Source organism: Acartia tonsa, chromosome 3 (genome assembly GCF_053477335.1).
Source record: "Acartia tonsa isolate MP-2025a chromosome 3, ASM5347733v1, whole genome shotgun sequence".
Classification (NCBI taxonomy): domain Eukaryota; kingdom Metazoa; phylum Arthropoda; class Copepoda; order Calanoida; family Acartiidae; genus Acartia; species Acartia tonsa.
In genome coordinates, this window is record NC_137262.1 from 18681253 (window position 1) to 18699191 (window position 17939).

General features: G+C 30.5%; 2 protein-coding genes across 2 annotated transcripts; both read right to left on the bottom strand.

The window, feature by feature from the left end:
• Positions 1-599: 599 nt before the first annotated feature.
• Positions 600-6434, bottom strand: LOC145313561 (uncharacterized). The gene is made up of 13 exons (XM_080153017.1): positions 6314-6434; positions 5896-6056; positions 5692-5733; positions 5459-5562; positions 5034-5105; positions 4584-4693; positions 4145-4259; positions 3701-3750; positions 2517-2586; positions 2114-2199; positions 1549-1599; positions 1073-1147; positions 600-814 (listed from the first exon to the last, which is right to left on the bottom strand). The coding sequence occupies exons 2-13, from the start codon at positions 5951-5953 to the stop codon at positions 721-723; spliced, it is 927 nt and encodes a 308-aa protein (XP_080009143.1). The 5' UTR covers positions 5954-6056; positions 6314-6434; the 3' UTR covers positions 600-720.
• Positions 6435-6955: 521 nt separating this feature from the next.
• Gen (XPG-like endonuclease) lies at positions 6956-17925 on the bottom strand. The gene is made up of 19 exons (XM_080153014.1): positions 17833-17925; positions 15202-15327; positions 14744-14839; positions 14187-14311; positions 13887-13980; positions 13641-13733; positions 13265-13351; positions 11695-11740; positions 11398-11523; positions 10913-11005; positions 10429-10548; positions 10020-10094; positions 9540-9634; positions 9242-9386; positions 8854-9069; positions 8380-8497; positions 7994-8140; positions 7658-7725; positions 6956-7502 (listed from the first exon to the last, which is right to left on the bottom strand). The coding sequence occupies exons 1-19, from the start codon at positions 17898-17900 to the stop codon at positions 7200-7202; spliced, it is 2241 nt and encodes a 746-aa protein (XP_080009140.1). The 5' UTR covers positions 17901-17925; the 3' UTR covers positions 6956-7199.
• Between the last annotated feature and the right edge of the window lie 14 nt (positions 17926-17939).

The window sequence follows — 17939 nt, forward strand, 5'->3', positions numbered from 1 at the left end:
GAGAAATAACAATTAATGTCTTTGATTATGGCATGGCGTGGGGCCAAGAATCGAGCCTTTCACAACAGATCGTGCCATCAAGAGGCGTGCAAAAATGATAATTTGCAACCCACTAACATTATAGACAGATATACCAATCACTTAGGCTTTCAGAGTAGTTTCGCTGTTAGAAATATTAGAGGCTCCAGACTTATTCTGATAAATTTGTTAATTTTTGTTTATTTCTCAAACAATTAAAAGGGGGGGGGGGGGGGCGAAAGTGACACTTTTTGAAACCAAAACTAAAAGTCAAAGGAACTCAACTAAAAAAAGAGTTACAGGTCTGACATTTTGCATGGCAGTTGCTTTATAGGGGTACAATATGGAACTGTGAAGAAACGGCGGCGCAACCGCCGAAAACCGCCGAGAAAAGGCAACAACAATTACGGCGGGAAACGGCGGATTTCGGCGGTTGCGCCGCCGTTTCTTCACAGTTCCATATTGTACCCCTATAAAGCAACTGCCATGCAAAATCTCAGACCTGTAACCCTTTTTTAGTTCAGTTCCTTTGTTGACTCTTAGTTTTGGTTTCAAAAAGTGTCACTTTCGCCCCCCCCCCCTTTAAACACCTAAATTCTATGGTTTAAATTATGCTACGTTCTTTATGAAATTACAAAAAAAAACTAGATTGATGGTTCTATTCACAATTTATTATCATAATTAATAATTAAACATAAATATTTAAGTGATATTTATCCCCAATATACCCGACGGAGTAACAATAAAGTTAAAAAAGCTTTCTTCTAAAAATGAACTGAAATCTACTTCAAGGCTCCTAAAATAAAAGATTGCATTATTTGATTGGTTGGTTAATCAATTCTTTTAATAATAATAAAACCTTTAAAATGAGATGATACTTTATTTACAAAACAACTAACCAACAGACAAATTTAATAGTATAGCATTTGGCCCTAACTTACACATTTCGAACCACAAAGACAGTCAGCAAAAGACTAGAAATTCATTTGTTATTGAAATATTTTGCTTTTGATGCAGCTTTACTTATGGACATAATCGTCCTTGTTTACTTTACCTTAGACTAGCATCATTTTGTAGACCTGGTATTTGGCTCTGTCCAACAAGATATTCTGATTTACTTACAAACAATCTAAACAAATACCTAAAGAATATTGCATAATAACCAGCAATAAAATAGACTGGTATCCAAAGTCTTATAAACTATTTATCTTATTCGAAGGCGCAAAAATTTAGGGTGTTTTTGATGAATTTTGATCAGTTGGATCACTAGTATTGTCAAAACATTCCAGCTAAGACTTTGTATATACATAGATAGGGGGTAATATTGTTTATAATCGATGGGTAAAACTAATACTCAGGGTAAATCAGCTTGTTATCATTGAATTTAAACAATTAGATCTTTAAAGTTAATGAAAGTGTCGCAGCTTCGGCCTTCCTCAAGGGATCTAATACGCTACTTTTTATATTTTAGAAACAGACACAGCCTCATGTCTTATGGATGTATGACCAAGTTTGTTTAGAAAAAATTACCTGGTATTTATAAAAGCAGTCCAGGAAGGTCCTAAACTTGGAATAACATTCCTAAATGTTTTAGATTATCTTTCGTTGTAAAAATACATTGTATTGATTCAGTATACAGTGCTATATAAATTTTATCCTATTAAATAAAGTAGTAAGCGTTTTTGTCTGTCCCGAAGGATCTCGCTAACCGCTGAACCGATATTGTTCTCCTTTACAGTGAAGCTTCTTATAGGTCCCAGGAAGGTTTTAAACTAATTTTGGAAAGGGTGTCTTCACCCCCTTCCCCCCCAATTTTTTTCTCTCACTCTTTTGAAACTCAAATTTAAAATGGGATGAATGAGGTCGACTTTTCCCCCTCCTACCAGTGTCCCTAGAGGCTTCTAGTGGCGTAGCCGCTAGTACTTTTAAAAAGAAAAGGACAAATGAATAATATAAAGCTATACAAGACTAAATATATTTCTTATTGAATAAAGTCATTATCAGCGATTTTTTAATTTTCTTAGTAAGTTACTACAAAACATACTATTACAATTCATGTTTTATCTTAACAAAAAATGATATAGTGGTACCGTACCTTCCAAAAGTATGTCCAGGAAAATCAATTGCACTAGAAACTTGGTTCACTACCAAAACAGCCAATTTATATTCATGGCATAAATCCTACAAAAAATTTTTTTGCTATTTATTTTTTATGTATTATATGTTGTTGATTAAATAATAAATCTGCTGCATCAGTCAATTAGACACAAAAAATTCGTCAACTGGACTGTATATCACTGAACATAGACTCACATTTTAAATTTTTATTGCTTCTTTTTTATAAGTTACTCAAAATGTTTATATAAAAAATGTTTAATATCTCTTTGATAAGATGAAAATTAATTTTCCTGCAGAATATTATATTTTTTTTATGCATCACTAAAGTGTAGAAGAAAAACAATCTACGCTATTTCATGTGAGTTAAGTTTTTTTTGTACCTGCAACCGTTGACCAATTTGACTCAAAATATTAGTTCTTTCACTCACATCCTCAATATCCTTATCTCCTCTACGTTCAATATTCAATTAAAAGTCAAGACAGAGAGGTATAACACCAACAACAAAATTAATTAAAACAAAAAATCACGAAACTTATAATTGTTTTCAGCTGTCATTGGGGGTCAACACATAGTAGAATTGACGACCTTTATATCTACCATCTAAATATTATTTTAGATTTATTTCTCTTGTTGGTTATACCTTATTCCTGGAAAGGAAGACTTCTCTAAAAATCAAGGAATTTCTAATACAATTACTGGCTGAGATAATGTAAAGGACCGAGGCACTCAAATATCAAACCCAGGGATCTTTTGGAAGGAATGGGGCAATTAACTTAAAACTACCTCTTATGTAGATTAAATTTAGTATACTACCTAAATGTTTGTTGAACACTGATTTCATACGTCAACCAAGACCACCAATATTTTTAAGCTAACGAATGCGAGAATTTTGGGTGTAATGGGGACCAGTATAATTTACAGTCTTATTTCTCTTCACTCCTCCCTGGTTATACCTATTTAAAACTTAAAGCAAACAAAGAGGACTATCCACGAACAAGAGCAAGTGATTCTATGCATCTTCTAGCATTGACCCATAGTATTTTTTTTAGTAAATATACTAGGTTTATGTTTAATATTTGCTTTATCGACTAAAAAGTTAGGTTTCACCATGGTTTTAAATGAAAAAAACTTTGAAATGTTAAGCATTGTTTGGTGCAATATCATCGAATGTTTTGATGAGTTTAAACTGTTGTTTAAAATCTTTGACACAAAAAGTATATTATTGTGATTAAAAATGTACAATATTTAGATAAAGGGTTAGTAACTTGTAAACAGTTTAATTAATGTACTTTTGCCATTTACAACATTAGATGATTTTCTGCAGTGTTATTTTATTTTGTCCTTTGAACTCAACAAAGCATTTGATGATGCTTTAAAATTTGATTTACATTTCAAAGTTTTTTCATATGAAACCATGGTGAATCCTAACTTTTTAGTCGATAAAGCAAATATTAAACATAAACCTAGTATATTCACTAAAAAATACTATGGGACAATGTTGGAAGGTGCTTAGAATCACTTGTTCTGGTTCGTGGATAGTCCTCTTTGAATTAATGAACTTTCCTGATTATTGCAGTTATACTGTCAAGTATTATTAACTTCACACATTTCTCCTTAACAAAAATTGGCGGTTTCCTCAAAGTTACTAATCGAGAATAGAAACCAACCCCCCCATTTAGAAATAAATAAAATTGAAAATAAGTTTGCGTTTAACTTTATGTCATGTTAAGTCAGATTATATTGAGCACAGGGTAGCCATGTATGGTTAGAGGCCCCGCAGTTTGAAAAGACTTTGAAAAGAAAAAAATATTCTTTCCATAATTTCAAATATATTTTAAAATTAATAGAGGGAGGATATTCTTCCTTTCTTATAAAAATACTGGGAATTTAGTTTTGTTACTGATGTTTTTCATTGGCAGGTACAATTTTAATCGGGTTTAGTGCAACTTAATAAATTTTATTTAGCCCTTTCATACTACATGTCACTATAAATAATTTTAAATATACCTTTATTAGGACCTCAATATCCTTATTAAGAACAGATTGCATGAGACTGTAAGTTTGAATTTTCTTTATAAATATTCTGTTCATACTTTCTTCTATCTCTTCTTCCGTTTCACATCTTACAAACAAATTATCGAAATTTCCATTTTAGTTGCGTGATATTACTACAAGTAGTAAAATGTAAATAGCATCTAAATTTTTGTTTGAATGGCTTAAAGTGTTAAATTTATTATTTCCATCCATCCACTACAATAGCTTTGACTTATATTTTTATTAACTTTGCTGTTTTTCTTTAAATTTATTTGAAAACAAACATAACAACTTAACCCAAAAAGCGGCAAGTTTTCCTTTACTTTCTAAATAAGCATCTTTTCTGAATAAAATGTAATTTATGGTTTGTAGAGATAATATTCTTTAAAATATCTAATTATAATTTGTATGCCTTTCAGACAAAATTTGAGTTAATCTTGACAACGGAAACGAAGCTTCTGTTTGAAGGTATATGACAGAGTTCCCCTGCAAAGCTTGTGCACACGCTGAATGTAGACAAACCTACAAAACACAAAAATAATTTTAGAGGTTTGGCTGCTAATTTGTCAGAATTGGCGTAAAAAAAATTCTGTTTAGGTATACCATGTTAACTGACAAGATTGCCAATACAAAGAAATAAATAGTTCACAATAAAATATAATTAAAGTTATAACTATTCTGATTTTGTTGGAATAAGTAGAAATAAACCAAAACTACGTATTAATTACAGGGATTGCAATCCAAATCAGTTTCGAATTAATCCGTCAACTTTTAGACAATTGATGAGCAGTATCAGAATCAGTATCCAATTTTATAATTTGTGCCTCGGATTGCCATCCCTGTATTCAAATAAAGATTAAACCTGAGATTTACCGGAGCCACTTTCTCCTGTTATTTCAGTGACTGTGGAACATCGTAAACCTCCATCCAAAACCTGACAAAAGTATTAGTAGTCGCCATGTACTGAGCTCTCTGGAATTTTAGTAGAGATTTAAATTATTTTTGAATCATTTATTTTGCCAAGGGAATAATTGGGGTGGCTGAGTAACAAAAAAAAACAGTCACTTATAAACCAGAGAGATATAGTAGTAACAGAAGTAAAAACAGTCATCTTTCTCCCCATCATTCTCAATTTACTGATAGCATTATTCCCTGATATTCTAATTGTTGTAAAGGAGGATTTTTAATGATTTAGTCCATGATTGAAGATATATCTTTACTCAAATCAGATGATTGAATCAGTAATGTCATTTGCAAATCATAACAAAACATCATTAATTTATTAACCTGATTTAATAGAGGACATAGAAGATCTAACTTGATATCAGGCTGTATAAGCAAATCACTGACAGTTGTGAACAAAATGGCAGGCGAATCAGGTACTGGTTCATCTAGTTTTAAAATAGATAGTTTATAATCATGAAGTCCAGTGAATCGAATCATAGAATTATTTTATAATCTATAATAGCTAAAGCTAAATTCTATTTGATATTTTTAGAAAATGAAAATAAAGACAATACCTTCATTTTCACCTTTGCAGTATCCAAGTGTTTTCCATGCAACTGAATAAGAAAATAAGAGTAATAATATTGGAAATATCCTTGATTAAGTGATGATTGACCTATAACAAATTACTAATCTTATAGTTGATGCGCAATTATAGGCATAATTATCACTAATAAAAACGGAATGGCTTGTCAATGAAATAAAATTGCGCTACTTACATTTTTCAACTGCTTTTCGTATTTCATTAGGATTGGCCTTTGGCGCGAAATCGCTCATTCCAACGACAGAAATATTTTGAATGATAATCTCCTTGTCATCTTTAAATTCAAGCTTTTCTTCATAAGCCTCTAGGATCTCATCGGCTGTTGTTAGTTGGCATCTAGATTAATAAAAGGTTATTTTTTACAAAGATACTTAACATGTTTAGCCACTAAGGAAAAGTTGTAGTAAGGTTTTTATTGGCCTCAGTTATTACAAATTTATTAAAACATTAAGTACTGGATTTAAGATAAAGCTAGCCAGCAACAAAAAAACAAAGGAAATTATGAACTTAAATGGTTTCAAATTTACAAGATGATTTTTCTTTAAAGAAATGAAAACTACATGGTACAAATAAAATTTTAAAATTTTGTTTACCTGGAATTTACTACATGTGAAATATCTGCCTTTGAATTATTTACATCAGCTCCATATATGTTTGATGAGTTATCTGTAAATTAGGTGAGTAAAACGTGAGAAAATATATATCAATGGCCAAACTGAGTATAAAAATCAGCCTTTTGGTAGAAAAAGTGGAAGATTTTAGCTTGTAAAAAGTTTCTGTAGAATGTCTCGAATTTCTCAGAAAAGTATTAAGGTTTCTTTTTGTCTGTAGCTTAATTACTGAACCAATTGGGTTTTCTATTTTATGTAAGCTTCAAATAGGCTCTGTGATGGTTTTAGGTTATTTTATTTTCATATTTAAGTCTTGGGAAGTTTTTAAGCTACTTTTCTAGCCCCTTTTCGCCCCTTCGATTACAAATCCCCTTGATGCTAGGGGCGAACCCGCTAATGTATACATAATGCACGCAAACTCCTCCTTGTAAGGCGAAAGATTCTTTGGTAATAAATGATTGAGAACATTTTATCAAGGAACAATGGCTTTAATTTTATCAAAATATGCCCCCAACATATTTTGCATTCAAGGAATATTTCTCACATTCCACCTCCCTTGATTCCATTCTTCGACTTGATCCTCTTCTAATAAATCTTCAGGTGTGAAAAAACTTTCACCCGCCATTTTAGATTCTTAAAAATTCTCAATATATAAATTGTCTGGTGTTTTAATATAAAAATTTAGTTAAAATGAAATAATTTTACCATATAGTCAATGATTAAATGTAACAAAACAGGGTTGTTCAAGTTTTGATATGTCTTTTTTGTGTATCACAGAAAAAAAGGATAGCATTTTAGGGACAGTTAGGTTGCTAAATTCATCGACCAAAAGAACCATTAAATGTTTAATATAAATATGTAAACAATGTTATTGATTTCCCAATCTCTTTTTGACTCTTTCCATAAGAGGTGTAGCACTGTTCTTTTTGAGCAACTTATCAAATTCATCTTCATCACTATTTTCATCTACTACATTTGTAGCTGCTTTAATAAAAACTGGTTTCTTGATAGGTTTGGGGTTATTTTCAACATCTTTAACGACTTTTGTAGCTTCTGTTTTTAAGTGAAGTTTGGGTTTTACTGCAGCAGATTTTATTTGCTTGCCAAGCAATGGAGAACCAAAATCTTCTGAGTAGACATTTTGATAATTTCTAAATTCTGGTGTTGAAGTCTAAAAAGAAATTTCTTTGATAGAATAATTTGAACAGAAAATAAAGATATCACTTGCAATTTTAAATTTAAAAAATATATTTTATTAACTTTGCCCTTTTTTATATGAATTTAAACCTCGCAATTTCAATTTAAATTGTTGCCAAAAAAAAGTACCTTTTGTGTTACTGAAGGAAGTTTTGAAGCTGAAACTGATAATCTTGCTGAATGAATTTTCTTCTTGGCTAAATATACAATAAGTAGTAATATAAAATAAGATTAAATATATCTAACTAACTATAATGAAGATGTTAATTTTTGGTCACGTATTATAGGTAATCAAAAACTAATATTTCGAGGATCTACTTAAAAACTATTAGAAGATTTTTAAACAACTTGTAATTTAACCGCAGCTAAAACCCGAAATGTTAGGTATATTAAAAATAAATGTCTATAAAATAATTTTAACAGATTTTAAAAAGACATCAGAAATCCAAATAATTTGAAACTTACAACTGCTTCCCGAGAAGCCCATAATCTCATTCATAATATCAGAAACTTCAGAATTATAGGTATCATCCAGGTACTGGGATTCATGGTGGACTCTGGTGTCCTCGACATTTTTGTTACTAGTAGGAGTTCCTTTCTTCTTCAGGAAATCTAGGAAGTTAAGAAATAAGGGACAGTCAATATATTTACGGTATAAGGAGAGTAGAACAAGAAATTGTACTTTTTTAACTAAGAACTTGACAAATACTATTTTTTGATCAATATTTTATTCAAATTAATATTTGCTTTCAACTTTCACGCTGAATAATTAACGATTCCTTCAACTTTTCTATGTAAATAATGGCTACAACGTCAAAGTTGGAATCAATTTGTATTTGAATATTTTTTACCTAGGCTAAGATTATCAAAGCTATCCAGAAGACAATCTTCTAGGTCCATAGTATTCATACTTGACATCTTCTCTGGCTCTTTCTCAACTGTTACATTCTTAGCAGACACTATTCTTACCTATTAATTGATAAAATTGAAAGCATTTCATGAAAAATTTATAAAAATAATAGAAAAGGAAGGAATGGATACAGAAGTTGCTGTCAATAAAACATTTATCACAATGAAGAATTGTCTTTTTTCATGAAAGTATTTTCTTTTTCTTTTTGAAAAGACAGAGTTGTTTGAATGATATCAAATTCTTTCGTTAAGTCAAAAGAACCAAAAACCTTTCTTATTTAAAAAATACTTGGTCAAGAAGATTTATCTTATCGTAAAAAACTTGATTTTTAGTTATCCAATAGTTTTACAGGAATTAAGAACTATACAACATCCTACCAAATTGCAACAGAACAGCATAACAAATAAATCTTTACCTTTTCATTGTTTGTTTTAGTTGTCATGACCAACTTTTTAGGCTGGAGGTTTATCTTATTTACATCTTTAGTAATTTCTTCAATTAGTTCATCATTAGCATCAGAAATAATATTTTCTTTTTTCATGTTGAAAAATTGTTTAATGCTCGGCTGTTTAACTGGTGGATCTGGTTTAACTGCGGTTTTTTTCTTTCCGGCTACTTTTTCTTTTGGATCCTGATATGAAAAATCTGTATTTGAATGGACATAAAAAGTATATGGAAAAAAAATACGGCAATGCAAAAAAAATTAATGCTATATCCTGGCTCATTCAGTCATGGATAATAGAACCCGTATATTCTAATAAAAAGCGCACAATTCTTCATTTATTGTTATAAAAACTCATTACCACATTTTCTTTCTTTTTCTTGGGTTTCTTTTTCTTTGCCTCTTTCTCTTGAATCCAGGCTGTTAATATTTCAGAGAACCCTGTTTCAAAATCTGAGGTTGGAACACAAGCGGTAAAAGTTTCTGGCAATGAGTCAATAGTACTCCTTAAAAAATAAAGTTACGTTTAAGTTTTATAACTGTGTGTTTGAAGGCGCAGAGGACGCCATTACAAAAAAAACACAGAAAATCCTAGAATGCTTAGATATAAAAAATATTTTAGACTTTTTAAAATTATTTGAAAATAAAGAAAATTGAACCTGAATTCAATTTCCAGCATATTTTGACCGCCTTGAATTCTTGACTTAATGATTGAACTCACTTCCACACCAGATTTTTGCTCGGGATATTTTACCTATAAAAAAATGTATTTTTTCCTAAGTTTGGCCTATAAAAAGCTACTACCTAAAAAGATTAAAATCCACTTACACTTCCAGAAACGTATATTAAAATATTAGGGACACAAACATTTGTAAAATTAAAATCTGTTTAACAATTTTAAAAGATCAAATAATTTCTGTGTTTTCTAAAATCTACTAAAATACATTCATGGTAATATTTAATAGTACAGATAAATTCAAAAATAAATTAAATGGTCGTCTAACTAAACGTTGTAAAAACCTATTACTTTTTTTTTACAGTTCCCACACCTTATTTATTCTTAGTTACATTAATCGTCGCTCATAAGGCAAATTGTCATAAAACAAATAAGAAAAATCTTTCCTTATAAAAATTCTGACCTGCCATCTAGCAATAAGATTCTGTATCTTATCCAGGGTATATTCTTGTTCCCAATCCATTCGTGTCATACACAACTAAAGTTTTAAAATAGTCAAATGTGTAGGACATACAAATTATACAACTCTAATAAGTTAATAGTAAGGCTTTATACAATGCAAAAGTGCGGCTTCATATTTATGTTCATATTTACCGCCACCATTTAAATGTTTGCCTAATTAATATTTTCCTTTTCCCCTTTATATTTTTACTTAAGAAGTTAAAGATGGGTCTATTTGTATTAAGCCAATTCTACTTTTATTACATCTAAATTTTTATCCAATAAAAAGTGCTGTGCTCGCCAAACCTAATTATTTAATAGCATGTCGCTTTTAAGATAATAAATTATGTCCATTTCCAAGGTATATTTACCTTTATGAAGTCATATGGACGCGGACAGGCCCAGACAAAAGTGTGAACCAATGTCATTTTATCTAATGAGTAAAATTCTTGAACAACTTCATGATGGGGCCATCCTGGTGACTCAATAGCCTGAAGAAAAAAAATTATGTAGATTCGACGAGTCTTATTTGTTAAATACCGTCCCCAAAACTTTATGAAGAACCTAATAAATCAAAGCATCTTTTACAAATAAATATGTTTTTCTTGAGATAAATCTTATCATCATCTTTTTCGCCATTCAAAAGTAATGATTTTAAAAATTGTTGTATTATTCCTTGTTTACCAACATGCAGAAAACAATACATTTTATCTTATTCATCATTTTGATCATATATGAATGAAGAAAAGTTGGAGGTAAAAAATTTTAATTGATATAAAATATCTTTACGGTTTTTACAAGCTTCATTTTTTTTAAAATTCCAAAAGAAAATATCGTTTTGTTAGTTATATTTACCTTTCTTCTAATATTATTTTCAATGATTGCCAGTTGATTATCATCACTATGATAATCACAAGGACAGCTATCTCCACCAGAAACACAGGCATCCTTGTTTTACAATATTCTTTCTTTTTGTTATTTGCTTTCCCAACTTGAATGATTGCATAGACATAAGAATTTTAATATTTTTATCAGTGGACAAAGAAAGACTGACTAATTGTTTAGATCCCGTAAAGTTTTGTGTTCTATAGCTTTAAAACAAGAATAAAAAAATGCTAAAATTAGGCGGTTCTGCCAACGTTCCTATACTCTAAATTGTACCTCCTTAAAGCAATTGTCATGTTAATTTTAGAGTTCTTATCCTGTTTCAAATTCTTAGAAAACATAACTTTACGGGATCTTAGCAATTAGGCAGTCTCCCTTTCTAACAACACATGCATGAAAAATTTTTTCAGGTTTAACAACTTTATCAAAAATAAAAAAAAAATAAAATATTGTGCCTGTGTTCCACATAATCCACATCCAGATTTCCTGTGGTTGCCGACTGTACCTGGATGGCCGCAAGTCCCACAGTGGGCGGTCTTAGCAACTTCAGGTAGACTTTCACTGTGCGACCAATTTAATACCTGAACATATGATTGCGTTTTTAGTTTAACATCTTATGTCATTTGTAAACACTTAAATTTACAAGATTTTCTATCCCAATATATCAAATTTTTAAAAACCTTCTCTTTTTATAACCCCATACTTTCCTGGTAAATCTTATCTATTTTTACAATGTTGAAACTATATATTACCTTTTCTAATTCACCTCTAAGAGGCTCTCCCCATAGCTTGAACAACCTGAATGGCAATATCCCTTACTTTTAAAGTGAACCTCTCAATATTTTACTTCCCACAAAAATATAAATTATCTAGGTAAGTATATATTATTAAAGTATATAACATTCTCCAGTATGACATAAAAAGGTAATTTGTCGTTCTGTTATTTGCTCATAAAAGTACATCATGCTGAGTCATGTACCTTTGTGTCATCATCCATGGATCTTAAATTGATTTAAAGTCAATCCAATCGAGTTAAACTTTTTTAACAGTAGTCTCATAGACATGACCCATCTTGCACTTATTTCAAAATGTTATAAGTCAGGGAGTAAGGGAGGGGACAATGGATCGAATATTCAATTTTTAGGAGTCTTAGACTTTGGGGACTGGCTTAAAGGGAACATGCAAGAATTTAGCAGTTTCTAACCGATCTTGGGGACCAATTATGAATGACGTCACGCAAAATCATGCATAAGCTCGCGGCAAACTAGCGCGTCAACAAAAAGATAAACAATAACAAGCAGACAGAATATTTTGATTTTGAAAATTATTTTGTAAATTGAATCATTACATTTTTTATATCTAATTCTTGTTTAATGTTAATTCATTCCGATTAGTTCGTTGTAGAAAGAAATTATATTAAGATTATTAGTTATTATGAGCAAAGCCTTCCTATAATTACATAGGTCCCGCACATTTGTACGTCCGTAACGATTAGCTCTTTTCGTTACTTTAGACATGTTAGATGTTTCTTATTGATTTAATGTAAAGGCAAAAGTTTTTTGCTTTAGCTTAATATTTCTGTAATTAATGATCCGATTAATTTCAAAATTTTAGGGAAAATTCACGAAGTCCTGAGTTGTTCAAGGTTTGTTTATCATTAAAATCTCAAGATGGTGTTATTTTATTTTCTGTCCTGGATTCTAGGAGCGCAGCTACCAGTTATCCTAAGATATGTTACTTAAACCTTAAGATCTTTAAAATTAAGATGTACTTATGTTCTCAACTATTTTATTTATGTAGTATGAAATTTTGACGCAAGGTATCTCATTTTTATTTCGTTAAATGAAATAACTTGAGTTAAAAGTTCTGTAGGAAGGTAATTGTTTTAGTAAGTTTTGTAATATAATTATTTAAAGGCTTTTTCACGTCTAAGCTTTTTAATAAATACAATAAAAAAATTTGGGTAAAAGAAGTTGTAAAAGTAAAATGGTCTGTTTCCTTAATTTTCCGAAGTTTAAATAATAACAATTATGGAAATGAATTGTAAACAAGGGTTTTGATCTCTAGAATCAAAGGCTTGTGGTATAGCATCAGTTTAAGGATGGTGCATTTCGAATTAAAAACAATTCGAAAAGTCAAAAATTTCCACTAAAGGTTGCTATATTATAAATACTTGTTTTATCTGGAAATATCTGGGTTTTCAACTTTAAAGGGTCACAACTATAAAATTGAATTAACTGCCCATTGTCCCCTCCCTTACTCCCTGGTTATAAGTGGAGGTTAATGAATGCTTAATTTAGAAAATAAGGGATATATTGCCACCTGACAAGATTATCCTTGCCAACTCCACAGACCCCACCAGGAGCGTAGTCACATCCAAGTAACAGGCTCATTATCACAATACGTTCTCTAAAAAGTAAAATTTACAGTTTATTGTTAAAATACTTGAAGCTGAAATCTAATGGAACTAATATTTTTTGAAGGAAGGTATCTTTTGTAAATATTCTGTACTTTGCAGCTGCGCCCAAATCTCAAAAAGGCATTAAGAAAATGAGTTGTCCAACGCAACATAGCTTAAAACCTGCCTTATACTTAGATTCTTTGAATAGAAGAGTCTGATCAGAAAAATCGCTAAGACCAGATAAACAATATACAAACAAACAAACATACATCATACCATCTTACAATTAGTATTTACCTGCTTATACCAATTTCTTTTCTAAGTCTTTTGTTATGATACTTAGATACTGAAAAGCTTTTAGGGTCTGTTGAAAAGTTTCTGTATACTGTTCTAAAAAATATTGATATTAATTCTGAATGTATACATACACAATTAATATTTTTCCTAATAAGTTCTGTTATCATTCATGTAACTCTTTATAGTTAAGAAAGAACAGGATTAATCAGTACAGAAAAGGTTTTTAAGGTAATTTAAAGTTTATACCTTGCCCCATAGCAGACGCTATCTGAATCATCGGATATTACACCATCAACAAGACTAGCTCTGTCCAAAGCAGCACAATAGGCCTCAGCTTCTCCTAACAAGAAATAAGCCTAATATTACCAAAAATAATGGTAGACAATTCATCATGTTAAATACTGTAATTAATAATAAAAGTTCAGTGCAAAATTTCGAAGTAAGCATCAGCTACGTCATACTAGAAATCTACGAAAAAAAAAGCGCAACTTGTACTATCTAGACATCATCTTATTGTATTAAAGCTAAAAATGATATTAACTAGACCTGGTGCAACAACAAAAGGAACTCCAAGAGATTCTGCCAGCTTCCCGCATTCCTTTAAAACTCCGGTAAATTGTCGTCGTTTCTTAACTTTGGGCGATGAGGTTATTTGTGTGGATTGGGTAGATCTTAAATTCGGGTAATTTGATATGTATTTTGAAAGAAAGAAGACTATTGACTAGAAGACTTATATCAATAATTTTGTGGCTGAAAATAATCTGAGTAGTGAAAATTTAAATTAGGGTTGGGCCGGATACCCGGTTTGGCCGAACACCAGATATTAAAACTTTCTGAAAACCCGATATCCGGCTGATTTTTAATAATAATTGTCCGGTTATCCGGTAATTTGCCGGATATCGAATGTTGGCCAGATATCCGGCATTAGAAATCAGCCGGATATCCGGTATCCGGCTCAACCCTAATTTAAGTCAAATGTTTTTTAAGAACCTAGTGTAATGTAATGGTCAATAGGTATAAGTTTTTTGACTTAAACTAAATGTATGGCTTTATTAAACAAACAGATTTTTCTCGTGAACTAATACATATTCCTTTACCCCTGCCTAGGTCCCCAAGTTGCAAGATTTCTGGCCTCTACAGTAGCAGCTTTCACTTTAGGGGCCTCACCATCCAGAACAAATACTGGCAGGATGTCCAGGCTGAAAGAAGAGGTTTGATTTATCAATAGAATCTAGTTAAAAGCAGGAATATTTTAAATTAAATATTAAAGGAAAGTCCCAAAATGAATTTAAAAAATATACCCAACTACACAGTGTCAAGAAAGGGTTGTGCATTTACTTCTGCCTAATGAGATATATTTTAAAAAGAAAAAAATATTGGGAATGTTAAAATAATGAGAGGCAAATGGGAATGGGTAGATTGAGTTAATGCAACAATTTACATATTGATTAAATACTATGTGTATAAACGTTCCAAAAAGATAAAGAGCTTCCAAAGCGGCTAAAATTGAATAGGCGAGTTAAGAAGAATGCTCTATTTCATAAGTTTTTTTTACAAATACCTTAATAAAGAATTAGTTCTGAAAACTAGGTTTCTGAGATGTGGCCTGGTGACTCTATGTTGCATGCCAGGTACAGTCTGATTCTGGACAATCCAGCCTGCCAGGTCGATAGCAAGGGTCTGACCTCTTCATAAAATTTATCATGCAATTTAATTATGAAAAAATATACTGCTCCTTAGGTTCTAAACAGAAAAAATACAATTCTTACCCTAAAAATGACCTAAATCCAGTCAAGGATCAATATGATTTCCAAAACAGTTTTCAAACTATGTCCAATGTCCATTCAAGAAATTCTAACACAAACACATGCAATTTTTAGTCAAATTTTAATCATTATAAAATAATGCGTCCAATGGCCCGGCTTTTCTTTTATACAAGTTAGCATTAGATTCAATTGAATTTGAATCAAGAAAGAAGTTCTAATATTATTTTATACAAACTCAAGATAAACTTACAAGACATTCACACTTATTGAATTTAACCAACCAAAGATTTTTTTATCCAATCTTAACCAGACAAATGTCATCTAGCTAAAAAAGATGCGTAGATTTCATTTCTGGCAACCAGAAAATCCGCAGAAATCGAATTCACGAGATCCAAAAAAGTTTCATTAAAAAAAACCTTACACCAAAAATAACAAACAATAATTATAACGACGATTTAGTTTCTTTTTCCTGTTTAATACTAATATTGAAACTAATTTTCAGGCATGCATGTTTGTTGGTATAGTACTTTTTTTAGAAACCAAAATACAGACATATTTAAAACTACGAAATTGTATATTAGTTACTAGAAAGATTATATTTTTTTTCTTGCTTTAAAACAACTTTTTGTACATAAAAACCCGTAATGTCTTCATTATTGACACAAACATGCATGCTGTATAGTTTTAAAAAATTTAGTCAAATAAAATACCTGATTAGAATACAAAGCAAGAAATAAAGGTTATCAACTCCCTATGAGCTTTTTGTGTTAAATAGAATTATTAATAAGAATAAAAGAGTTTCAAAAAATAGTAAAATAACAAAATATTAGGTGAATTGTTAATATTAAATCAATCAAAAAATGTTTTACATTCTTATAATTATTTTCAATAAAACATATATATGCTCAAGAAAGGTTATTTATAATTATGAATTCTACCAGACTAAAATATAAAAGGGGAAATAGTTTATGAAGACGACACAAAATGATTTTAAAAATTACTTATTTTTATCTTTAACAATTTTAATGTTTTTATTATGTAAATATATAAAGTATTATTCAAACTTAAAGGATTTAATCCTTTTCTTTGTAAGGGGGGGGGCGAAAGTGACACTTTTTGAAACCAAAACTAAAAGTCAAAGGAACTCAACTAAAAAAAGAGTTACAGGTCTGACATTTTGCATGGCAGTTGCTTTATAGGGGTACAATATGGAACTGTGAAGAAACGGCGGCGCAACCGCCGAAAACCGCCGAGAAAAGGCAACAAAAATTACGGCGGGAAACGGCGGTTGCGCCGCCGTTTCTTCACAGTTCCATATTGTACCCCTATAAAGCACCTGCCATGCAAAATCTCAGACCTGTAACCCTTTTTTTAGTTGAGTTCCTTTGTTGACTCTTAGTTTTGGTTTCAAAAAGTGTCACTTTCGCCCCCCCCCCCTTTATATGTCTAAACAGTGTAAAAATGAAGTTCTTAATTACGAATTTTCAAATCATTAGATTTTAATACAGTTTATTATAGAAATAAAGAATAATTTCAACAAAAAAAAATTGCTACAAAAAGGCTTACTGTATTATTAAACTGACTTAATTGTATAATTGCATTCATTTTGTTTATTTACCTTGAAAAATGAGTGTTTAAGTGCTGCATTGGTTAAAATCAAACCTAAAAGTGCTCTTTATTCAGTGACAGAGTGGAAAAAATATATACCTTGTTTTATAGTTTTTGATCTCTTTTTTTATATATTTTTATCTGATATGTATATAAAAATTTTAAAGTATCTATTTCATTAGATATTCATACTTTGCTAAAACGTCTTGGTTACTTTTTGCACTATATTTGCTCTAAAAAGGATTCTTTATCTGACTTTCACATTTAAAAGGAAAGATTTTATGCCAATTATTTTGTTGACTGTAGAAAAAAATAATTATTTTGTTTATATGCAATTTTCTATAATAAAATGTGAGAAATGCCTTTTTTCACATGTAGGGCGAAAAAAGTAACACTTAAAATATTTTTTATGTCTTAAGCATGTCCTAAACTCATAGATAATAAACTTTCATAAAAGATTTATTTCAGGATATGTCATTTAGAGCATAAAATTAATTTTGCAAATTAACATTGCAAATGTTTGCCAATAACTTTTAAAAATGATTTCTGTGGATTTTCTAATTTACATGGGTGTTTTCTACACATTTTCCCCTTTCTAAAAATACCTTCCTCATAAAGATTGGCTTCCGGAAAGTATTTACTTTCCGAACATGAAATGTGCATTGGTTCTGTTAGAATCGTACTACTAATGGAAGTTTCATATTTTCTAGTAGTTAATGCCATTTTTAGTAAACTTTAAAACCTAGGTTTTCTAGTAGAATTCTAACAGACAAAGATAATAAATAGGAATTAATATCATATGCTTGAAACATGATTCCCTTAGCTGGTGGAGAGAGATCCTTTCCTCGCAAGGAGAGGCCACTGTCCAAAAATCTTTTACTCCCATTTTAATCCATATCTAGTCTTATCTGAAATCATATTAATA